The 25,713-nt window shown below is 37.5% G+C and overlaps 1 protein-coding gene and 1 long non-coding RNA gene across 2 annotated transcripts in view; one reads left to right on the forward strand and one right to left on the reverse strand.

Annotated features, from left to right (window-relative positions):
• Positions 1-25,368, reverse strand: part of LOC138173714 (uncharacterized) — a 74,282-nt gene extending 48,914 nt beyond the window's left edge. Inside the window, exon 1 of the long non-coding RNA XR_011171492.1 lies at positions 24,984-25,368. This is a non-coding gene — a long non-coding RNA (uncharacterized lncRNA). The remainder of the gene's footprint in view (positions 1-24,983) is intronic.
• On the forward strand, positions 18,985-19,447 carry LOC138173663 (large ribosomal subunit protein eL36-like). Its single transcript, XM_069103710.1, has one exon. The coding sequence runs from the start codon at positions 19,002-19,004 to the stop codon at positions 19,380-19,382; it is 381 nt and encodes a 126-aa protein (XP_068959811.1). The 5' UTR covers positions 18,985-19,001; the 3' UTR covers positions 19,383-19,447.
• Positions 25,369-25,713: the final 345 nt, after the last annotated feature.

Raw genomic sequence — 25,713 nt, forward strand, 5'->3', positions numbered from 1 at the left:
CCCCCCCTTTTTGGACAAATGAAAAAAACCTCACTCAATAAGCACTTATTATGTGCCAAACCGTGCTTAGCAATTGGGATGCCAAAAAAGTGAGACAGTCCCTGTTCTCAGTGAGCTCACATTCTAATTAGAGGATACAGCACCTAGAGGAGAGCTTAGCTGCAGGGTGAACAGAAAGTTCGATGGGTGGCCTTTGGCCAGTCACTTCTTCCTCCTAAATCTACTTGTCCCTCCCTTGTTAAATGTTGATAATAATACCTGACACTCCTTCCTGCTGAGGTTGTGGTGGAGCATCAAGCCAGATAATGTATGCAAGAACGCTTTGCAAAGTATAAAGTAGTATATAACTATAATCATAGTTCACATTTATAGACCACTTTACAGTTGGTTACAAAGTACATCATCAACATTATCTCATTTGGGTCTGTGAGGAAGAGAGTAATTATAGTTCATGTTTACTTTTCCAGAGCTAGGTGGTTTACGTCTTCCCATCAGGTGTAACCCTGAGTGGTTGGGGTATTGGCTCAAGCCCCCATTTCAGTGAACTCCTCCACACTGTTAGCCATCAGTGATTAGTACCTGAATTCCATTTAACCCATTAGCATCAATTACTTTTCACAAAGGGATATATATTTCAAAGACATAGCCAGCATCAAAATATAAACATTTCCTCAGACACTTGGTGGGCACACTTAGTCTCTGGTTTAGTGCAATTTTTCACATAACATTGGTCACACCATTGCTACTGGACAAGCCCTTGTTTCAGTGTAGCAACCACTGACAAGGGGATAGCTGGTCACTACAACCATGGGATATGTAGTTCTTCCCAGTTTGGTAAGGGAGGAAACTAACACAAGATCATCCCTGAGACAAGAAGGCAGTGATTTTCACATATAGGCTCTGGTGAGGGTTTGGGGACTCTCCAGGAGAGGTGAAAGAAAAAGCAACAGTCATCCTATAGTGGCAGTAGTACCAGCTAATTTCTGCCATATCTGCATTTTCCTTCCTCAGAACCATTAGAAATGACTTCTAAATGAACAAGCTGGAAGGTGGGTGTTTATGATTTTATTCAGAATACTCGATCCTGGGCATTTCTCACCCTACCCCTATCTTATTTCTGTTTAGTTGTGTTTCTTTTTTTAAAATTAATTTATTTTAAACTTAAATATACAATAAGAAAAGAAAAAGAAACATTGCCAAGTGCACAGCAGAACATAAGAGAAGATTCAAAATATACAGCAATAAATGTCTACTTTAAGAAAGCCTATATAATAATTACTACACATTGTGTTCAGAGCTTTTGTTTGCTTTTCTTCGCTTCCTTGGAAGTTTTCTTTTGTTCTCTGCTGGATACTTTTTACTCTGTTCTTTTTTCTCCCCTTTCTCTTCCCCCTCCCAAGAAGGCTACAATTAAGCGTGGATATATTTGTGTATTTGTGTGTGTGTATATACACCCCCCACATATATACACACACATACATATATACACTTACATACACGTACATATACTTAGATATCTATAATCTTACTCATATATAGATATATATTCATATGCATCTATGTAAGAACCTACTATACTTGTTTGTCATCTGTTTCTCTGAGGGTGGATGATGTCTTCTTCACATGTCCAAGTTTTTCCCTATTTTTCTAAGTCTACCAACTCATTGTTTCCTATACCAGAGCAATATTCCAACCTTTCACTGTCTAGTTATTTCAAATGGTCTAAAACGATATTGATTAATATGGCTGACATATAGTGTAGTTTCGCTATCTTTCTCTTCTGATTAAATCTATTTTAGCTTTAACTTTGTCTAAGATAGTGATTACTACCCCGCTTTTTTTCCTAATAAATTCTACTCCTGATCTTTATTTTATGTTTGTGTGTATCTCCTATTTCCTATACCTCCCAACTCCTTTACTTCTTCCTGCTACCTTGCCCTCCTATTACTTAACCTACCCCCCCACCAAAGATCCCTCCCTTAACCTCTCCCCCCCATCTCCTAAGCCTTCTGTTTCTTTCTAAATTTAGAAGACTTTTATGCCCTTCTAGATATATATGTATTGTTCCCTCTTTAGCCCATTCCTGATGAGAGCAGGGTTCCAGAACTACCAGTCCTCCCTCCCCCATCTAATTCCTCTGTATCAGTTCTTCCTCTTGTACCTCATTTATATAAGATAATTTCTCTTTTTACTTTTTCCTAGACAGTTGACTTCTTAGTATTGCATCATACTCAGCTCTACCCCAATCTTTCTTTCTAGCTACCCAATTACTAATAACAATTTTAGACATACGATTTACATTTCCTCATATAAAAAGTAGAGTCTGTCCTTATTGAGTCCCTTGTAGTTAGTCTTTGATGTTTACCTTATATTTCTCTTCGCTCTTGTATGTAAAATTTTCTATTGACTTCAGATATTTTTGCAACAAAATCCGGATAGTCTGGCAATTCATTGAATGTCTATTTTTTCTTCCAGTTAGGATTATGCTTAGCTTTGTTGGGTATATTTTCTTTCTTTCTTTTTTTTTTTTTTTTGCCTTTTGGAGGGCAATTGGGGTTAAGTAACTTGCCCAAGGTTACACGGCTAGTTTTTTTGTGTGGGTGTTAAGTGTCTGAGGCCAGAACCGAACTTGGGTCCTCCTGACTCTGGGGCTGGCGCTTTACTCACTGCGCCACCTAGCTGCCCTCTGGGTTATATTTTCAACTGCAACCCCAATTCTTTTGCTCTTTGATATACAGTGTTCCAAGAACTTCAGTCTTTTAGTTTTGCTGTTGCTAAGTCTTATGTTTAGTTGTGTTTCTAAAAATTCTGTTAAAGCATGCATATGCCAGATTTAATATTATTTCTTATGATATTATTATGTGGTTGACTCTCTCCTTATGTTGATTAGCATCCCTTTGTTTCTGGCATGAAGGCATGAGGGGAACCACACTGGAGAGCGACTTTTCCTGGAACAGGGCTGGGAGCTCAACCTTCAGCTATCATTAAGAGTTTTGTTCTCTAATTGGGGACATAAGCATGAGTCATTTCATAACTACATTTCCCAGTAATGCATGTGGATCATATCTCATAAATCTGTCCTATAGATACAAACTAATATTACATTAGCTGTTGTTGTTGTTGGTCAAGACAGGTGATGTCTTGACTTGTGCATGAATTGGATGTAAATGAGGAAGAGTTGCACAGTCATCAGCTTTTCTCTTCCATAGTCATCCAAGTCCACTGGCAAGACAAAAATCAGGATGACTGGTGATGGCCCAGAGTGCAGTGAATGGGCTTGGCATCTTTGATATCAACTACCACTGGGCTGAATGAAGGTTGATTGGTGAAGTTTGCTCCTTGATCCTCTGGGCTACAAGGCTTGACTGGTTGGCTGCAAACTCCAGCACAGACCCCACTTCGGGAATTCCTGGTGACTCATATTCCTGTCATTTTGATACTAACAAAGTTATAGCTTCCAATCTCCTCCACCTAAAACCAAAGAAATGCTGAGGCAAAGAGTGAAAGCCCAGGTTCACAAGCCATGCATAGACATAGAATTGGGAGCTCCTGAGGCCCCTCCCCTTGCATCATTATCTCTCTTCTCTTGTGAGGAATGCAGAAGAGCAGGACCAAGTCCTTCTAAAGAGTTGGGAAACACTGTTCCTTATCAGCATGAGTTAAGATACGAGGCTAGGAAAGAAAGACCCTGGATCCCCATAAGGAGAGGGACAGTGTATCATTTTTAAAAAATCATGCTTGAAACTTGTCATAGAAAATAGAGATGGAAAGCTCACATAGGAAGGAAGGAAAGAAGGAAATAAGGAAGGAGGGAAGGAAGGAAGGAAGCAAGGAAGGACTTACTAAGTTCTTACTGGTGCTAGGCACTGTGATAAAAGCTGGTAATACAAATACAAAGCAAAAAGAATTCCAGTCACTGCCCTCAAGGAGCTTAAGTTCTAAAGAGGGAAGATACACAAATGGAGGCTGAAAAGGTGGACGTGGGGTCACCTTAGTTGGGAAGAGAAGTTCAAGACCAGAGAAAGTCAGGACAGGGTCAGCAGAAGAGTGAAGTTAGGTCAGACTTGGTCTGTCTATATATTGAACTGTAGAAAGAGCTCCCTAATGGGAGAAGGGGGCAGGCATTATGGAGGCATGGTCCATGGTGAATGGGCCACAAAGCCTATAGGCTGTTCCTGGGCAAGGAGGCCTTGGGCACTGAGGGAAGCTCTGGGAAGAGCCAGCAGTAGAAGGGGCAGGGTTCTGAAGGAATATTGTAGGGAGGATGTAAGGAAGAAGAGGTTTAGGAAGAGTCCAACAGAAGAGATGGAAGTTACATATAAGAAGTTGTGGTCAGATAGAGGAAGCTCATCCTCTCTCACAGCTAATATGTGACAAATTTGGGATTTTAGGCCAGGTCTTGTGACTCTAACTCCAGTTCTCTTTCTGTTCTGTTGCTTTCTTTCTTTAATCTCCTCCCCCATCTTTTTTTTTTATCAATTAATTAATTTTTATTTTTCAACATTCACTTCCCAAGATTTTCAACATTCACTTCCACAAAATTCCAAATTTTCTCCCCATCTCTCCCTTCCCCCCACCTCAAGATGATGATTACCTCTTCCCCCAATCTGTCCTCCCTTCTATCACCCCCACCATCCCTTCTATTTTCCCATAAGGCAAGAATAAATTTCTATACCCCATTGCCTGTATATCTTATTTTCCAGTTGCATGTCAAAACAATTTTTAATATTCATTTTTAAAACTAAAAGAGTTCCAAATTCTCTCCCTTCCTCCCTCCCTACCCACCTTCCTGTCTTATCATCTTTGTAGCCATGTATCTAGATCTGGAGGACAGCCAGGTGGCACCATAGTGCATAGAGCCCTGGACCTGGAGTGCCCATACCCCACCTAGCTCATAATAAGTATTATATAAATGTTAATGGTATTGTTATTTTAATTAATTTATTAATATTTTATATTAGCAGTACTATTAATCATATTAACAATTTAATAGTATTTTATTAATTGCTATTAATATTATTATTTGTTCTTCTTATTAGTCCTACTGTTACTATTATTTATTATTCTCAAAATTCCACTTGAGAGTTGAATGCCAGGGGAATATCCAAAGTGAATAAGAGGTCCTAAAAAGGGCTCTCAGCAAGTCCTCCCACCAGAGGTGTTCATCTTCCTTGAACACCCATACATCCCCAAATTCTTATATAGGGTCCAGGGGGACTTCTTTGATAAATGTTATGTCCTTTATCTTTTTGTCCCTACAGCCTAGGGACTAGGCCTTGGGCTACTCAATACAGGGTTGTGATTTAAAAGTTTGGGGGTAGGTGCAGTGAATAGAGCACCGACCCTGGAGTTAGGAGGACCTCAGTTTAAATCTGGCCTCAGACACTTAACACTTACTAGCCGTGTGACCTTGGGCAAGTCACTTAACCCCAATTGCCCTGCCTTCCCCCCTCCAAAAAGCAAAAAAAAAAAAAAACAACCAAAAAGTTTAGGGATAACAGGCTGGGGGAGGGGAGAGAAACTTGAAGATGAGGCACTGAGTTCTGAAGTCAGACTCCAAACCAGGCCCTAAGAAAGAGACCCATCCTTGCTACAGGCACAGGATGAACACAAACTGCTCAGGCCAGTGTGGGGAGGAATAGATCCAATTGCACAAAGACAAAACCTTGATTGTTCCAGGGATTAAAGAGTTAAGAAGTCCCAATCCTGGTATATGTTAACAGATTGAAATGGTAGCTATGGTGACCACCACATAGACAAAGAATAAACCATTTCAGTAGTAGCATTCCACTGGTAGATTCTGCTAATAAATTGCAAATAGAGACTTAAGATTTAGACTAGCCGTTCTAGATGACAAAATAAATAAGTCTTTAAAGGGACATTTTTAATACTTCCAAGCTCAACTTCTATATCCTTGAGGAAGGAGGGCATAATAGTAATAGTTCACATTTCTTCTGTGGCTTCATAGGGTTGAGAGGTAGAAGAGACCTCATAGATCATTTAGTCCAACTTCCTAATTTTTTTTTTGGAGGGGGGAGGCAAGGCAATGGGGGTTAAGTGACTTGCCCAAGGTCATACTACTAGCAAGTGTGTCAAGCATCTGAGGCTGAATTTGAACTCAGGTCCTCCTGACTCCAGGTCCGCTGCTCTCTTCACTGAGCAACCTAGCCATCCCCATCCTTCATTTTTCAAAAGAGAAAACTGAGACCCAGAGAACTTATATTACAGTGGAAAGAAAGAATGTTACCATACAAGCAGTGGATCTGGAATCAGGGGACCTGGGTTTGAATCTTGGCTTTGGGACTTCCTCTATGTATCACTGTGGACAAATCATTTCATCTTTTGAACTTCAGTTTCCTCATACATAGAATGGAGATTATAACACCTGAAGCCATTAACTCATGAAGTTGTTGTGAGGGTCAAATGAGATAATATAGGTAAAGTACTTAGCAAAAACTTAAGGTACTTCATAAATGTCAGTTATTGTTAAGTGATCTGCCTGCTTAAGGACATACAGGTATGTATGCAAATCCAGGCATAATCAAATCAAAGCCAGGATTCAAATCCAGATCTTCTGTTGCTACTATATAAACATCTACTATAGCAGTCTGACCTTGAACAAAGTTTCTTTCCCTTTTCTTGGTCTCTGTTTCCTCCTATGTGAAATGAGAGGGTTAGACTGGATAATTTCTTTTTTTTTAAATTAAATTATTTATTTTTAGCTTTCAACATTCACTTCTATAAGTTTTAAATTTTCTCCTCCTCCCTAAGATGGTTTGCAATCAGATATGTGCTCTACACATACATTCCTATTAAACACATTTTCACATTAGACTGGATAATTTCTAACATTGTTGATGCTATCTAGTTGTTTTAATTATGTCCAACTATTTGTGACCCCATTTGGTGTTTTCTTGGCAAAGAGACTAGAGTGGTTTGCCATTTCCTTCTCTAGCTCATTTTACAGATGAGGAAACAGAGGCAAACTGGGTTGAGTGACTTGCCCAGGGTCACACAGCTAGTAAATGTCTGAGACTGGATTTGAACTCATGTCTTCCTGACTCCAGACCTGGCCCTCTGTCCAGTGAGCCACCTAGCTGCCCCAATTTCTAAAGTACTTTTCAGCTTTAAATCTTCTATAAAATCTTCTATATACTAGAAATCTATGACATAGGATACCAAACTTCCTTAATTCATTAATCCACCCAGGCTAATTGAGGAAACTGAGGCCTGGAGTGGTTAAATGACATGTCCAAGATCATATCTGCCTCATAATAAGTTGCAGAATCAGGATCTAAATTCCTATCCAATGACATCCACAATCTTTAGGGATATAGCTCATTCTAGCTTTTGGTTATCACAAAGTGTTATGTGAATATTTTTGTACCAATGAATCCTTTCTTGCTATTATTGACCTCCTTGGGATGACACTTAGTAGTGGGAATGTGGGATCAAAATATATGAATGGTTTAGTACCTTTTCTTGCAACATTCCATATTCTTTTACAGTGTGGTTGGGACAATTCACAGCTCTACCAAATGCCACCTCTCCACCATTGCATTTTTCTATCTTTTACCATCTTTGGCAATTTGTTACCCCAAAGGTATTTAGTTTTTATTTCTCTGATTTTTAACAGTTTTTCTCCTTCCAGATTACTGCTGATAATTTGCTCTTCTTATTTTAAAAACTTCCTAAGCTCACTTATCTCTTGGGCAATGGCTTGTATGTTTTTCACTGTCTTATGGATTTCTTTCTTTTTTTTTTTTAAAGCAATTGTGATTAAGTAACTTGCTCAAGGTTACACGGCTAGTTATTTTGTGTGGGTGCTGAGTATCTGAGGCTGGAACTGATCCCTGGTCTCCCGACTCCGGGGCCGGCACTCTTACTCACTGCACCACCTGGCCTCCCCTGTCTTATGGATTTCTTAATGTCAGACTTTTATCAAAGATATTTAATGGAAAAATTTTCCCCCAATTCGTGTTTTTTCTTCCTTTTTTAAAGCTGCATTTTAAAAAATTTTATGCATAAGCTTGGTATAATTAGAATATTATATAAAAGTCTATTTTGGCTTTTATAATTTCCTCTACTATACTTCTAGTTATAAGTTTTCTACCTATCTAAGGTTAAAGACATATAGCTTATTTTTTTTAAGCAATTGGGGTTAAGTTACTTGCTCAAGGTTACACGGCCAGTTATTTCTGGGTGTGGTGCTAAGTATCTGAGCCCGGATTCGATCCCCAGGTCATCCCAACGCTGGGGCTGGTGCTCTTACCCACTGTGCTACCTGGCTGCCCCATAGCTTATTTTCTTATAGCATTTTAATGGTGTGACTTAAATGCTCAAATAATTTATCCATTTATTATATTTTATTTTATCCATTTGTGTTATATAGTATCAGATACTAATCTATATCTATCTCTCATTAAACTGCTGAGTTTTTTCATAGTTCTAGTTGAATAGAGTTCTTTCCCTTGCATTGTAATTCCTTCCCTTCTAACTTCTGTTCTTGAGTATATTGCACATTCAACCACTACCTGCACTTCCTTTATATCTTGCTTATCTAATTTACTTTTCTATCTTTCATCCCATATCATTTCTGCTTTATAATTTGGAGATATAGTCATTCCAGCCACACTTCTTTCCTACTTTGTTTTAATTCTTTCCCTTCATATTCTTGACCTTTTGTTCCTGCATATTTTATTCCCTTCTGTAGAGAAGATTTGATTAGTAATTTGGTATAGCAGGAGCACTATCCCAACACTAGCACCCATGCAAGTTAAACTAGTTTTTCCTTAAAAGGTATTGAGATTTGGGCGGCCAGGTAGCCCAGAGAGTAAGAGCACCAGCTCCAGTGTCGGGATGACCTGGGATCAAATCTGGGCTCAGACACTTAGCACCACACCCAGAAATAACTGGCTGTGTAACCTTGAGCAAGTTACTTAACCCTGATTGCTTTAAAAAAAAGTTATTGAGATGATCCTTGTGACTTTATTGATCAAGGAGACTAATGACTTGGAATATTCAGATTACTTCCTAATTGCCTAAGTACAAAACAGACAGAAGGCACTCCAGGCACACTCTTTAATACTTAGCTGGTGAAAATCCATGGGGGACTCTGGCAAGAGAACTTTGCTTTGCTAAATCAACTCAAGGTATCCTCAGTGACAGCCTTGTTTAATATCTTTCACTTGCTGTGGCTAAATAAATTTCTTTTTGTTAACTATTGAATGACTGTGGGTGTCTCTTTTGTTACAACATCAAACGTAATCTACTTTGAGAATGGTCAAGTCGAGAACAACTGCTGTAGTCTTGAGCCTGTAGATAATCTTGGTTACTAACATAGCTTTTCCTAGGTTGGCATGACTCCACCATGAACATTGGATCTCTCTAATTACTTAGATTCTCTCAGGAGGTCAATGGGGTCAGCTACTTGTCACTATTCTCAAAGGGGTAGACCAACTCCTCTATATATGAAACTATGCATGGTCATGCTCCTTTCTTCCCCACTAGAATATTTTCTGCAATGCTGTGACAGTCCCTATGCTTCATTTTGTTCCTCACCTCTAATTGAATTTGCCCTGAGAGTTTGATTAGCTATAACTCATTAACTGACCTCATAGTACTTCTCTAGATGTAATTTCAAAATCAGAAGTCACTGTGAGTGTTTTTCCCCTAGCCAGAAGCAATGCCTCTGTCCTTTGAATCACTGTGGCACTTTCTTTATATACTTTACTATACTTTTTACATCCTTATTATAGCTATTTGTCTACATGTATTATCTCTCCCTTCCCCTTTTGTACTGTAAACTCTGAAAAGACTCAGGACTATATGTCCTGCGGACATAGGCATTCCTGAAATGGTCAGGAGAATAAAGTCCATGGAAGGTATTGCATATTGATAGTGATATAAATATGTCCTGTTCCTGATATTACAGTAAATCGATATAGGAAAAAAGGGGGGGGGGAGACAGCATTCACAAAAGTTTTCCTGAGGTCAGAACATACGAGAGCCATCTTGAACAACTTCACCAGAGCTGATTGTTAAATATTCAGCCTGAGTATTTGCTCAGAAATCAGCAATTGCTACAGATCAGGTCTTGATTTATTGTTTTGTTGATTGTCTAGACTTAAGAAAGTGATGGAGAATTATGTTAATAATTATGATTCAATTTTAAAATGTGTTATGCATACATCCTTTTTTTCCATAGAGAAGCAGTTGTTGAACATTTAGCAGAACACCATAGTTGGGGCACAGAAAATATTTAAATTGTTTCTCATCAACCCCTGTCACCTGCACCTCCTTCCACCTCCCACCCCACCTCTACCCAACTCCTGTTGGGTAGAGAATTCATCTCAGTGATAATTGTTGTCTTGCGTTTATATTTCTTTGGATCGGAATGTTCAAAGCAGGGTTTTCATTAAGTATTTCATTAATTTGGTGGTTGGGGAGTATTCGTAAGTGTATGAAGATATAAGTACAGATCCTTCTTTCCTCTTGGAAGCAGACTGCCACATTTATTAATAACAGGAACCAGCATTTAAGTAGTACTTTAATATTTGAGAAGCACTTTACAAATATTACTTCATTTTACCCTGACAACAACCTTGTTGCTATTATTATTCTGACAACTTTCTTTAGGAAAAACAAAAAGCCCCAGAAAGGAAAAGAAAAAGACAAGGGATTGTCTATCCCAATGACTACCTGTGATTAAAATCCTGGCAAAAACACTTATTTCAGCTCTTCAGGAATCCATGATTTCCTCCTCTGGGTGGTAATGTGGCTTACCACGTGATGTGCTTTACAATTATGGTCTCATTTGATCCTCACAACCACCCTGGGAGGTAGCAGATATTCTTATCCCCATTTTACAGATGAGGAAACTGAGGCAAACATAGGTTAAGTGACTTGTCCAGGGTCACACAGAACATAGTTCAACTCCCAACTCCTACACTCAATATATGACACCAAGCAAATAATTTCACTTCTCTGTGGCTCAGTTTTATCATCTCTGATATGGGTATAATAATGCTTGAATTATCTACCTGCCTCATAGGGTTGCTATATTTTGTTTAAAAAACAATCACCAAACACTTTAAAGCATGATGCGGCTCTTGTGGAGGTTTTTCCCCCTGGACTTTCTGACACTGGAGGAAGAGGGGGGAGCTCCTGAAGATCTCTGGGTTGGGGAAAGGTGTCTGGCCCTATTTCACCTGGGAGGCTCTTGCTGCTGCTTCTGCCTCAATTATATCCATTTGTTTCTGCTTCTAGGTAATGGAAACTGGAGATGACTACAATCCTGTGAGTTTGGAAAGGTCAGGAGAGTGAGTCACTGGGAGTCTGGAAACAGAATACATGTTGAAATTTGCTGGAAGTCATATTGGGAGAAGTCCTCCCAGCCCTGCTGGGCCAGCCAGTCCATCATCAAGGCCCCAAGGAAGGGCCTGAGGACCCAGTCCAATGGTAGCTAAGACAAGGACTCATTCATCATTTCTACCTCACCATAATCTGAGGTTTCAATTCACCCTTCCTGGATTTGTAAAGAGGAAAATGACAAATGTTGGAGTGGCTGTAGAGAAACAGGCACATTAATGCAATGTTGAAAATGTGAAGTGGTCTCTCCTTTCTGGAGATCAGTTTAGAACCATGTTTTAAAAGTTACTACACTAACCCAGCTATATTACTATTGCATATACCTCCAAAGAGATCAAAGAAAGAATGAAAAGACATAGATATTTAAAAATATTTATGGCAGTTCTTTTCCTAGTAGCAAAATCCTAGAAATTAAAGGGATGACCTCCTATTGGGAAATATAAAAAAAAGTAGAGTATGTATATATAAGACAGTATTAGAAGAAATAACAAAAGGGGCAGTTTCAGAGGAAGTGAAGTGGGAAGTGGGAAGACATTTATGAGGCGAAGTAAGCAGAACTAAGAGAATGATTCATATGACAAGATTGTGAAGAAAAACAACTGTGAAAGACTTTAGAATTATGATCAATGCAATAACAAACTGTGATTTTATAGCACCAAAGGTGAAGCAAGTCATCTACCTTCTGCCTCATAAGTGATGGACTTAAAATGCAGAATGAGACATAGATTTTTGGACATGGCCAATGCAGTAATATGTCTTGTTTGTGCTTTTTTGTTATGAAGCCTTTCTTTTTTCTTCTTTTTAATTGTTTGACTTGGTTGGGGGAGTGGGAGGAAGAGAAAATTTAATCAGAAAAAAATCATATTTATTTAGAAAATAATCAGAAAAAATAATAAAATTAAATTTGAGGATAAAAGGAAGTGAACTTTGTGAGGCAAATGCTATGTAGAAATGGAATTCAACCTGAGATGACTCTCCCAAGGGACCAAGGTGATATGGGAGAAAGTATGTCTCCAGGCCTAGGGATAAGATGTTTGTGCTATTCTCTTCTTGCTATACCTGTGAAGTAAATATCCTTTTGTTTAAAAAAAATAAGCATGATAAAGATTTGAGTTATTATTAATTAGATAATTCTCCTTAGGAAATACTCTTCATAATTTGTTGTGGCTGAAATATTTTATTACCTTTGTAACTGGCCATTGTCTAAGTACCCAGTTAAAACTTGATGGCCAGCCCACTAATGGTGAAACTCTGAATTTCTCTGGTCCTTAGAGAACAGATGCACAGTGTGTTACTAGGCTATGCTTAAAGCTCTGCCAGTTTGCTGGGACTTCCCAGGGCATGCCCTCCACTGGCATCACCTAGGTAAGACCACCTCTGGGGTAAGGCATGGAAAAATTTTAAAACATTTTTTTAAAGGAATGGTTTATTATCATTCATTGTTATTGATCTGGATCCAGGGCCAGATTGGTACCTCTTTGCAGATTCTACAAACTGATATCCATATGCAAATGTTAAGTTGTGGGACTTTGGGTCAATTCATATCCCTCTGGGCCCCCTTCTGGGCCTCAATTTTCTCTTTTGTAAAAAGAGGTGGTTGCATTGGATACCTTTGAGATCCCCATTTAAGTGTGACATTCTTTGGATCTGTGAATTAAGACTTCCAGTGGCACTCAACTTCATTAAAAAAGTAGGTTGGGGGGGCAGCTAGGTGGCGCAGTGAATAGAGCACGGGCTCTGCAGTCAGGAGGACCTGAGTTCAAATCTAGCCTCAGACACTTAACACACACACACACACACACACACACACACACAACTAGCCATGTGACTTGGGCAAGTCACTTGACCCCAATTGCCCTCCAAAAAGCAAAAAAAAAAAAACAGGTTGGTATATCTGGAAGAGATCTAGGTTCCACTGCCATATTTACAGTGGAAGATACTGGTCTCCGAAGACACCCGGGACTTTTCCAAAGTCAAAGACTAGCAATCTGACCATCAGAGACTTGAACCCAGGCCTTTTGACTCCTAAGCCCAGTGCTCCTTTCCACTTTGCTTTTGTAAGGAACTGAAGTCTGTGATTGGTATTTGCTGGTTATTCTGAGTAGTATATTAATAGTTACTATTTGTAGAGACCACTCACCCGTTGCTACTTGGATTCTTGCAGATTTTGCTTCTTAATCACAATTTGACCAGATTATTTAGGGGCAAATCTGTTTCATCATTTTTTTTCTTTAGTCTAGAAAATTGTCCCTGTTTCTTACTTTTTCACAATTTGGCTAGAATAAAATAATACTCTAGCAATATTGCTGCCTAGTTAGCTGATCCTGTTCAGTCATAACTTTCAGGTACTTTTAATCAGATGTTCACCCCACCCAACATTTGGGGGTCACCTAGGGAAATCTCAGGTTCTCTCACGGAGCTGACTACTTTTCTTCCCTTTATGGGTGACATCACTTATCTTTAGGTTTTTTTTGTATGAACTGATCCATTAGAGTCTTGGCTTAGTCTGCACTTGCTAGGAGAATCTGCCCTCTTCTCTTTCCTTGTAAACATAAGAGAAAATGAACAAAACTGAATACTTTAAGCACTTAGTCCAGACTGCTAGTGAGGCTTCTTTCCCTCCCAAATACTCCAAACCCTTTTATGTCTTCAGCTAAGTCACAACTCAGATGTTGAAAAAACACAGTTCAAGTGATCCAATCAAAACATTGCTCTTGTCTGCAAGGGGAAAGTCTTCGGGTGCAGTGGATAGAGCACGAGGCCTGGGAGTTAAGCAGACCTGAATTCAAATCCAGCCTTAGGCACTTACTAGCTGTGTGATCCTGGGCAAGTCACTTACTCTGTTTTCCTCTATTTCCTCATCTATAAAATGAGCTGGAAAGGAAATGGCAAAGCAACTTTCATATCTTTGCCAAGAAAAGTCCAAATGGGGTCAAGAAGAATTGGAAAGAACTCAAGAACCACAGCTTGTCTGCAGACAAGCCTACTTCATATTTGTTGTTGATTGTCACATTTGTAATAATTTGCTTTAAGTTCAGACATTTAAAGTACACAGTTCAGGTGTTCAGATTCAGACAGCTGGCTAAGCCTTAGCTGACTCTCACCTGGAACATTTCTCCCCTTTTCAGTCTCACTGACTGATCTAATAATGGAAAATGTAGGACATGAAGGTCAGATTTGCTTTCTTTTACACCAGAGAGAATGAGGCCTGAGGGTGGGGCTTTTCTTGGGGCAGGACTCACTTAATTCTCTCTTTCCTGTCCAAACATCTGGAATAGAAAACCACAGGCCCTAACCTAATGAAGTTATCTGATTTCTCCCCTGTCCTTTCTCCTTCTAGAAAAGCACAGGAGCCGGCCCACCCTTGAGCTGTCCATCACTTTCCCTGGCCAATCTCAATTCCTCCAGTCTTCACCTCATTTGTTACAGTCTTGGCTCCCTTTCCTTTCCTCCCCCATCTCTGCTATGGCTGAGCAAGGAAGGGATAATACTAGTCTATGTTCATATCATGTTTTATATTTTACAAAGCTTTTTATCTAAATTATCTCATTTGATCCTCAAAACTACTCACTTTGGAGATGGGTGAGTCTGAGTGAGGCTCAAGAAGCCTTGTCTAAGGTAACCAGAATTAGAAATGGAAACTACTGGTTCCAAGACAAATGTTCTTTGGATGACGCAGCAGGTGCCTTGTGGAGCACCTTACTTTTGTGTTTATCTGTATATGTATGTGTGCTTTCATTTTTAAGTTTCTCTGAATTTTTTTTTAACACCATGGTAATTTCATGATATGCCATCCCTTGGATTAGGAAGTTCCCTTGTAATAAAGTTCTCTTTAATAATAAAAATTTAAAAATAAAGTTCTTGTAATAGTTAAGCGAAACAAATTATATGACAGTGTGTGCCTATCACCTCTCTATTGAGGGAAAGGAGATACACTACATCATCTATTTTGTGGGATCAGTATTGGTCATTTCATTTCATATTAATTCAGTTGCCTTTATTTTTATTTATATTATTGTAGTCACAGTGCACATTTTTTTTCTGCTAGTTCTGCTTTCTTCACTCTGTATCAATTTATGTCTTTTTGTCTTATAAATGTCTATCTCGTTCATTATTTTTGTGGTGTGCTAATATTTGTGGTATGCTAATATAATATGCTAATATTCCATCATATTCCTGTAGCACAATATCTTCAGCCATTCCCCAATTGATGGCATCTAGTTTCTTTCTAATTCTTTGCTACCACTTTGCTATATATGCTATCATATATAAATATATAGTTATGTCTCTGTTTCTCTCTTTGTCTCTCTTTCTTTCTCTTTAACCTCCTTGGGATATGTGCCCAGTAGGGATCATTAAATTAAAGGGAATAAATATTTTGGTAAGTTTTACAGTATAATTCCAAATTGTTTTCCAGAATGGTTATACCAATTGATAGCTCCATTAATATGGATTAGTGCACCTATTTTCCCTGGGCTCTTGTCTCTTCCTTATGGCCATCACATTCAAGCTCTATTCCTTTCATCCTCAAGCTTCCTTTCCCACACATCCAGTCCCTCAGTCCCTGGTGAGTAATTGTAAAGACTGACTTCTCTCTTCTCAGAATTTCCTGCTTCTTACCTCCTACTCTTAATCACTCTGATAGAAACAGCTTGTGGATTACTGATAGGCCCCTCAGGAGGTAAAGCTGGGGAATTCTGAGTAAGAATGTGTTCTCTTCTCCATTTCCTTATTATTAAGTTTCTCACTAACTCTCAGGTCTCTGTGGTGCAGGATCCCTTGAAACTTGTTTCTAATGATAGTATTTCTTCAAAAATCAGTACTTTTTAAAAGTGAAAATTGTGTACACATTTTTTTCCCTTCTTCTCTCAAAGGGTATGTATCCCCCAAGACTTTGTTCTAAGTTTTCTTTCCTTCTCGGTACATATTCTTCCTGGGTGGATTCTATCTACTCCCAGGGCCTTAATTATCACCTCTATGTAAATGACTCCCAAATCTGCATATCTAGTTCCAGCCTCTCCCCAGAAGTCTAGTCCCAACAGAAGGTTGGATATTTCCACTTTGACTTTCATTAGCAATTCAAACTCAGCAATTTCTAAAAGGAACTTATCTTCCTCTCCAAATCTTCCTATCATCCTGACTTCTCTATTTCTGTCCATAGCATCACCATCTTCCTAGTAACCCATAATGGAAACATCAAAGTCATTTTTGAATCCATCCCAAATTCTCTCACAAAAACTGTTACAGAATCACATAATTTTTCAGAGTGGGAAGGGACCTCTGAAGCCAACCTGTATCTAAACAGGAGCCCTTTTAACACATACTACTGTTCATTATTTCCATAATATCTTTCACATTTGTTCCCTCTTCCTCACTCATGCTTTCCACTGCTTTATTTCAAGTATTCATCATCTCTCTCTGACAAGTGCTTAGCACACAGTACCTGATACATAGCAGGCACCAAACAAAGGCTAAAAGACTGGTCACTAATTATAATAGCATCCTTACTGGTCTATCTACCTCCAATTCAATTAGATAAGCATTTATTAAATACCTACTACATACTAGATATAGTGTTAGGTGATAGAAAATGCAAAGAAAAAAAATCCAGTCTTTTTAAGCCCTTAAACAGCTATAATTTAAAGGTGGAAGGGAAACAACATTAAATGAGGGTAACACTGCAACAATTAGACTGAATCTGAAAAAGTTGTGGTATAGGATTGTGATAGAATACTATTATGCTATAAGAAATACAAGGAGCAGGATGATTTAAAAAAATGGGAAGACATGTATGAACTGATGCAAAGTAAACTGAACAGGACCAGAAGAACATTGTGCACAGTAATAGCAACATTGTAACTATGACCAACTTTGAAAGACTTAGCATGAAAAATGCTGTCTATATCCAGAGAGAATTGATGAACTCTGAATGCAGACTGAAGCACAGATTTTTTGCTTTCTTTATTTTTCTTCCTCTTTTCTTTTTTCAACATGGTTAATATAGGAACGTGTTTTGCATGGCTTCACATGTATAATTGATACCACATTGCTTGCCTTCTCAAGGAATGGGGGAGGGACTGGAGGGAGAGAGAATTTGGAAGTTAAAAAAAAAAAAGAATAGTAGAAATAATTAAATAACAAAATTTAAAAACTTATTTGGAATAAGTGTTCATAAGTTTTAGGAGTTTAAAAGTGAGAAAGAGTTCTGATCACGGTTCCCCACCCATCTCAGTTTCTTTATTTAGCAGCAAGTGATTCTCCAAATGAGAGATTATATGATAACTCCAGCATCTGGATGGGGCTGGGGGAAGAAGGAAACAGACACATTACTTCTATACCCAAATGAGATTGACTAAAGGATATTCTTTCTATCTATATGGGCATGGGAATAGGATGCTGAAGACTTCCAAACCTGAGTCCAGATTGGGAGAGGGACAAGGAAAATAAGCATTTTAAATTTATTCATTTGTTTATTTTAAGATCCTTTTATTTCATTAGATTTTTCCAATTCCATCTAAAAATTTTTTTGTTTTTTGTTTTTTGCTTTTTGGAGGGGGGGAGGTAGAGCAATTGGGGTTAAGTGACTTGCCCAAGGTCACACAGCTAGTTTTTTTGTGTGTGTGTTGTGTCTGAGGTCAGATTTGAACTCAGGTCCTCCTGACTCCAGGGTGGGTGCTCTATTCATTGCACCACCTAGCAGCCCCTGCATATAAAATTGTTAACATTAAAAAAAATTTTTTTGAGTTCTAAATTCTCTCCCTCTCTTCTGCCCCTCCCTCCTCCTTGAGAAGGCAAGCAATTTGAGTTTAATTATACCTATGAGGTCATGCAAAATATATTTCCATATTATTCATGTTGTAAAAAAAACACAAACAAAATAAAAATAAAATTAAAATTAAAAACCAGAATTCAGAGTTGTCTCTGAAGGTGGATAGCTTTTTTCATTATGGGTCCTTTGGAATTGTACTGGTTCATTGTCTTGATCAAAGTAGCTAATTCTTTCTCATTTGGTCATTCTTACAATATTGGTGTTACTATATATACAATGGTCTCCTAGTTCTGCTTGCTTTACTTTGCACAGTTCATACAAGTCTCCAAGCTTTTCTGTCCTTGTCATTTCTTATGGCACCATAGTATTCCATCACAATCATATACTACAACTTGTTCTGACATTCCCCAATTGATGGTCATTCTCTCAACTTCTAATTCTTTGACACCACAGAAAGAAGTGCTATAAACATTTTTGTATCTATGAGTCCTTTTCCCTTTTTTTGGATCTCTTTGGGATACAGATCTAGTAGGTGTATTGCTGGGTTTGCTCAATTTTATAACCCTTTTTGCATAGTTCTAAATTGTATTCCAGAATGGTTGGATTAGTTCTTAAGTCCACCAATAGTGCATTAGTGTCCCAATTTTTCCACATCCTCTCCAGTATTTGTCATTTTCCTTTTCTGATAGATGTGAGGTGGTTAATTTGCATTTCTCTAATCAGTAGTGACTTAGAGTATTTTCTCATGTGTCTATTGTTGAGTTCTTCTGAAAACTACATGTTTATGTCCTTTGACCATTTATCAACTGGCAAACAGTTCTTACTTTTATAAATTTGGCTCAGTTCTTTATGTATTTGAGAAATGAGGCCTTTGCTCTCCTTCCTTCTGCTGTGGCTGCCATTGGGGCTACGCACCGCAGCCATGGCTATCTGGTACCCCATGGCCGTGGGCCTCAACAAAGGCCACAAAGTTATGAAAAACGTTTCGAAGCTGCGACACTGCCGCCGCCGTGGGTGCTTGACCAAACACACAAAGTTTGTGAGAGATATGATCCGGGAGGTGTGTGGATTTGCCCCTTATGAAAGGCGGGCCATGGAATTGTTAAAAGTCTCCAAGGATAAGCGAGCCCTTAAGTTCATCAAAAAAAAAAAGGTGGGAACTCACATCCGAGCCAAGAGGAAGAGAGAGGAGCTCAGCAATGTCCTAGCTGCCATGAGGAAGGCTGCTGCCAAGAAAGACTAAACTGGACCCTACCAACCTTACCCACTTACCCAATAAAGATTTGACAAATAAAAAAAAAAGAGAAATGAGGCCTTTATCAGAGAAACTTGGTGCAAAAAATTTCCCCAGTTTCCTGATTTCCTTCTAAATTTAGCTGCATTATTTTTGTTTGTGAAAAAGCCTTTTAATTTCATGTGATCAAATTTATCTATTTTACTCCCTGTAATCCCCTCTATCTCTAGTCATAAACTCTTCCCCTATCCATAGCTCTGACAGGTACATTTTCCCATGCTCCCCTAATTTAATTATGATGTTACCCTTTATGTCTAAATCATTTATTAATTTTGACCTTATCTTGGTATATGGTATAAGATGTTGGTCTATACCTAATTTCTGCCAAACCACTTTCCAGTTTTCCCAGACATTTTTTTTGTCAAATGTTCAGTTCTTACCCCCAAAGTCTGGATCTTTGGGTTTATCAAATACTAGATTGGTTTGGTTATTTACTACTATATTTTGTGTAGCTAATCTATTCTACTGATCCACACTCTATTTCTTAGACAGTACTACATTGTTTTCATGATTATTGCTTTGTAATATATTTTGAAATCTGGAGCTGCTATGCTGTCTTCCTTAACATTTTTTTTTCATTGATTCCCTTGATATTCTTGACCTTTTGCTCTTCCAGATGAATTTTGTTACTATTTTTTCAAGCTTTATAAGATAATTGTTTGGTAGTTTTCTTGGTATAGCACTGAATAAGTAAATTAGCTTAAGTAGAATTGTCATTTTTATTGTATTGACTTGGCCTACCCATGAGCAATTAATATTTCTCCATTTGTTATATCTGTCTATGTGAAAAGAGTTTTGTAATTGTGTTCATATAATCCCTGGGTTTGTCTTGGTGGGTAGACTTCTTATTTATATTGTCTGCAGTTTTGAAATTTCTCTTTCCATCTCTTTGTTGGTAGTATATCGAAATGCTGATGATTTATGTGGGCTCATTTTATATCCTATGACTTTGCTGAAGTTAATTGTTTCAATTAGTGTTTTAGTTGATTCTCTAGGGTTCTCTAAGTATGCCATCATATCATCTGCAAAGAGTTTTGTTTCCTCATTGCTATTTTTATTTCTTTAATTTCCTTTTTCTTGTCTTATTGCTATAGCTAGCATTTCTAGTACAATATTGATAACATTGGTGATCTTATTGGAAAGACTTCAAGTTTATCCCCATTATAGATCATACTTGCTTTTGGTTTTAGATAGATACTACTTATTTTATTTTATTAATTTATTTCTTTTATTATTTTATTTATTACTTATACTTTTAAGAAAGGCTCCATAGATTCCTTTGCTTTCTAGTGTTTTAATAGGAAGGGGTGATGTACTTTGTTAAAAGCCTTTTCTGCATCTATTAACATAATTGTGTGATTTTTGTTATTATAGTTAATTATGCTGATAGTTTTCCCAATATTGAACCAGCCCTGCATTTCTGGTCATAGTGTATAAGCTTTGTGATATATTGCTGTAATCTCTTGCTAGCATTTAAAATGTTTTTTTTTGCATTGACACTCATTAAGCATATTGATGTATAGTTTTCTTTCTCTGCTTTTGCTTTCCCTGGTTTAGGTAGGAAAATCATATTTTTGTCACAAAAGGAATTTGGTAGGATTCCTTTATCTAATTTTTCAAATAGTTTTTATAGTATTGGGATTAATTGTTCCCCAAATGTTTGATAGAATTGATTTATGAATCCATTTGGTTCTGGAAATTTTTTCTTACAGAGTTCATTGATAGATTATTCATTTTCTTTTACTAAGATAGGGTTATTTTAGTATTCTATTTCCTCTTCTATTGATGTGTGCATTTTTTATTTTGCAAATATTCCTCTATTAACTTTAGATTGTCAGTTTTAATGGCATATAATTGAGCAAAATAACTCCTAATAATTTCTTTAATTTCATCTTTATTGGTGATATACCCATCCTTTTCATTTTTGATACTAGTAATTTGGTTTTCTTCTTTCATTTTCTTAATCAAATTAACCAATGATTTATCTATTTAATTGTTTTTCAAATAAAGGAAGCCTGTAGTTTTATTTATTAGTTCACTTTTTTTTCTTTCAATTTTATTAATCTCTTCTTTGGTTTTTTAAAATTTCCAGTTTTGTGTTTAATTGGGGATCTTTAATTTCTTCTTTTTCTAGTTTTTCTTTTTTGGTTACATGCCCAATTCATTGATCTACTCTTTCTCCCTTTTATTGATGTATGCATTCAGATATAAAAATTTTCTCCTTTGGCTACATCCCACAAATTTTGTTATTTTTATTATTGTCATCACTTTATTTATTTATTTGCTTTTTGGAGAACAATTGGGGTTAAGTGACTTGCCCAAAGTCATATGACTAGTAAGTGTGTCAAGTGTCTGAGGTCAAATTTGAACTCAGGTCCTGATTCCAGGGCTGATGCTTTATTCACTGCACCACCTAGCCAACCCATATTGTTATCATTTTAAATGAAATGATTGATTTGTTCTTTAACCCACTCATTCTTTAGGATTAGATTATTTAGTTTGCAATTAACTTTTAATTTATGCTTGTCATAGACTTTTATAAAATGTAATTTTTATTGCAATATGGACTGAAAAGGGTGCATTTAATACTTATGCTTTTCTTCATTTGGTTGTGAGGTTTTTATGCCCTAATGCATGGTGAATTTTTGGGAAAGTGTCATGTACAGCTGAGAAAAAAGGATATTCTTTTCTAATCCCATTCAGTTTTCTTTAGAGGTCTATCATATCTAACTTTTTTGAGATTCTATTCATCATCTTGGCTTCTTTTTTATTTTATGGTTAGATTTATCTAACCCTGAGAGGAAAAAGTTGAGGTCCCCTACTGGTATAGTTTTAGTATATATTTACTCCTATAATTTATTTAGCTTTTCCTTTAAGAATTTGGATGCTACGCCATTTGGTGGCATTGACTCCTTGACTCCTAGTCTGCCCTATAGGAAAGTCCTATCTATGACATTGCTTAGGGAGGTTCCCTTCTTAGGGTGGTGGTGGTGGTGGTGGTTTTAGAATGGTGATTGGTGGGAAACAAACTGTTAGATGCTCCCTCTGATGTGAGGTCTATGCTTTTGGAATTGTAAACATAATAACTGGTATAGAGGGACTTGAGAACAGGACTGGAATATAACCTTATTTACTCAAGGTTAACAAACAAAGAGGTTCATGGAAAAGTTTATTCACCATGCCTGGTAGCATTGGGTTTCTTGGGCACAGATGAACACTTAAAGTCTGAGACTATTATTGGGGTGGGGAGAATAGGAGGGTGGGAGAGAGAGAGAGAAACTTCTTGATTGATTGATTTTAGGGGCAAAAGTAAACAGTAAGGGGGTAATTAACACTTACAAGATAAATGCCAACTATCTGGAAAGTGCCAGGAGAAAAGCTTTGGTTATAGAAATATGTTTTGCATGATTGCACATGTATAATCTATTTCAAATTGCTTACCTTATCAGGGAGGGGTCAGGGAGGGAAGGAGGGAGAAAATCCAGAGCACAAAATTTTAAAAAATAAATGCTAAAGATTATTTTTACATATAATTGTGGGAAAACATTATTTATAAAGTTTTAAAAAGAGAGAGGAAGAGGAAGAGAATAGCTTTGGTCAGTCTTTTTTCTCAAGTGAGGAATCAAAGGCCTTGTAGAACTACTTATGGTTCCCTCTCCCTCCACGTTCTACCTTTGAAATGCAAACTCAGATTCAGAAGAAGAAAGAGGAATAAGTTTCTAATATATAAAGTCTAACAAGGGGATAAAATGTTCATTTAGTAATATCACTATTTATAGAGGTGTGTATACATGCATACATAGCATCCTCTCTGGGGTACTGACCCCAAGCTGCGCTCAAAATGGTGGGTTGGAACCCTAAATGATTACTACCCCCTTTAGCTTGAAGGATGTATCTTTGTGGGCCTGTTCTTCTAAAAGAATAATACATGAGCCTTCATTAGTGTGTTTCCTTTTAATAGTTAGCCAGTAGAAACATTTAGCTCTTAACAAAGGCATTTGATAAACATTTATTAAGTGCTTATGATAAACCAGACCTTGCGCTAAGCACTGGGATACAAAGAAAGATAAAAATTGTCTGTGACTCAAGGAGTTCACATTCTAATGAGAGAAACAGCATGAAAATAACTAAGTACATGTAAGATACAGAGAGAATAGCTAAAAGGTCATCTTAGCAGGAAAAGCACCAACAGCTTAGGAGAATGTGGTTGGAAAAAATCTGAATAAGGTAGTAAGTATTTGCTCTGAGATCTGAAGGAACACAGGGTAACTAAGAAGCAGAGATGAAAAGAAAGTATTGTCATAAGAATTTTTTATTTCCTTTTATCTATCTTTATTATTTGGGGTTCAGGGTTGCCTCTCCTGTTTAAGGAAGTTTTTTGGCTGGCTGAAACCTGTCCCATGGATTATTAAAGGCTCTCAGATATTTCTGAGACAAGAAACAAAAAGGGAGTCAAGGGTTCCCAAAGTAATTTAACTTGCGTTATCTGTGGAAGTATCCCAGTTGGCTCTAACTGTGTGGTATATAGACTTCTCTCAATTGTTATTCAGTCATTTCAGTCATGTCCAACTCTTCATGACCCCATTTGAGGTTTTCTTGGCAGAGATACTACAGTGGTTTGCCATTTCCTTCTCCAGTTCATTTTACAGGTGAGGAAACTGAGACTGACAGGGTTAAGTGACTTGCCCAGGATCACACAGCTAATAAGTGTCTTCAGCTGGATTTGAACTACAAATATGAGTCTTTCTGACTCCAAGTCCAGTGATCTGTCCATTGCATCTTCTAACTTCTTGACTCACTATTACCTTCAGAATAAAATATAAAATGCTCTCTTTGATATTTAAAGCCCTTCACATCCTGGCTCTTTCCTACCCTCCAATATCCTTATACTTTACTCCCATATATTCTATAATCCAGCTATACAAGTCTACTTACTTTTCTTCAAACACAACATTCCAAACACAGCTTTATCTACCTGCAAGGGATAGCATAAACTGTCCCTTATGCTAAAATGCTGCTGAATAACATTATCACAACACAGTGATTTCAGAGGTTATAACCTAGGATTTATTACATTTAAGAAAAGGTTCAGAGCTCAGAAAAATAACTCTGAACCCTGAAAAGGGTTCTAACAAAGCTTATATAGTTTTCCATTCCACCAGACAGACAGAAGTAATTTTTGATCATGATGCATCAGTGTCATACTTCCTCATAGGCCATAAAAGTTAAACATGCTTAATTTTGACATCTGTAGATAAAATAAAGCAAGTTACATATGCATAAATTTGCAAGGCTTAGAGTTTATGACTGGCTGATTGAGAGGGCAGTTAAGTGTCACAAAGTGTTAGGTCTGAAGTAAGAAAGACTCATCTTACTGAATTCAAATCTAATAAGAACAAAAATAATAATTATAAAAGCTCTCTCCAAAAAATTTGGAGTTTACTCTTCCACAAATACACACACAGTGTCGATGGGAAGAGTGGGTACAAGCTTGGAGTATAATGGTGATGAAGTAGTCATGTAGGAAAATATGGGGCCAAAGCAACTCACCATTCTGTGGAACCTTCCCAAAGCTCTTGCTGGGTGCTGGGTGCACAGTCTCTGATGGGCCAGTGATTCCATTTGGTTTTCAGAGTCTGCTCCTTTCCTCAGATTTACTGTCTATTCCTATGGCTAGCTCTTTTTGTAGATTTTTCTACTCTTAGAGGTCCTTCTTGAATGACCTTGAATGAATGTCTCTTTCTTTATTTTTGTCTGTCTGGAGTTTTGAGTCTTTGTTTTCTAAATGATGAAAAGTGTCTCCTAGAAATGGAGTAGTTCCCCTTCAAAGCTACATTGGCTGACAGGGGAGCGAGGGCAAGAGATTCCTTCCCCCCTCCCAGCATGGATCCCCTTCACAGTAACTCCTGGTCTGCATTCCTTTGAACAGCCAAACTTATCCAGGAATTTAGCTATCTAAAGCTCTGCAAAGGCAAGCCCATTTTCCCCCCTCTTCCAATGGGGTTTTCCCCTTTAATTTCATTAGAAAAAGGTGTTTACATTTCATAAAGGAATCATTGAGTGTTATTACCTTGGTAACACAGAAACATTTCATTATCCTGTGTTATTTATTCTTTGCTTTCTGTGACTATATCAGCTACAGGGTTCAGAAGTGAGGACTAAATCCCCTCCCTTGCACTTATATTTTATTGAAAGCAATTTTCACTAAAAAAATAAATAGCAAGCATTTATAGAGCTCTTTAAGGTTTGCAAAGGTTTTACATATATTGTCTCATTGATC

The sequence above is a fragment of the Petaurus breviceps genome, unplaced genomic scaffold, assembly GCF_028583685.1.
Source record: "Petaurus breviceps papuanus isolate PSGF00001 unplaced genomic scaffold, PetGlider_PUasm1.0 64, whole genome shotgun sequence".
Classification (NCBI taxonomy): domain Eukaryota; kingdom Metazoa; phylum Chordata; class Mammalia; order Diprotodontia; family Petauridae; genus Petaurus; species Petaurus breviceps.

What these genes read in the sequence shown, in the direction of transcription:
- LOC138173663 (XM_069103710.1), top strand. Translation starts at nt 19,002, where the DNA reads ATGAGGCCTTTGCTCTCCTTCCTTCTGCTGTGGCTGCCATTGGGGCTA.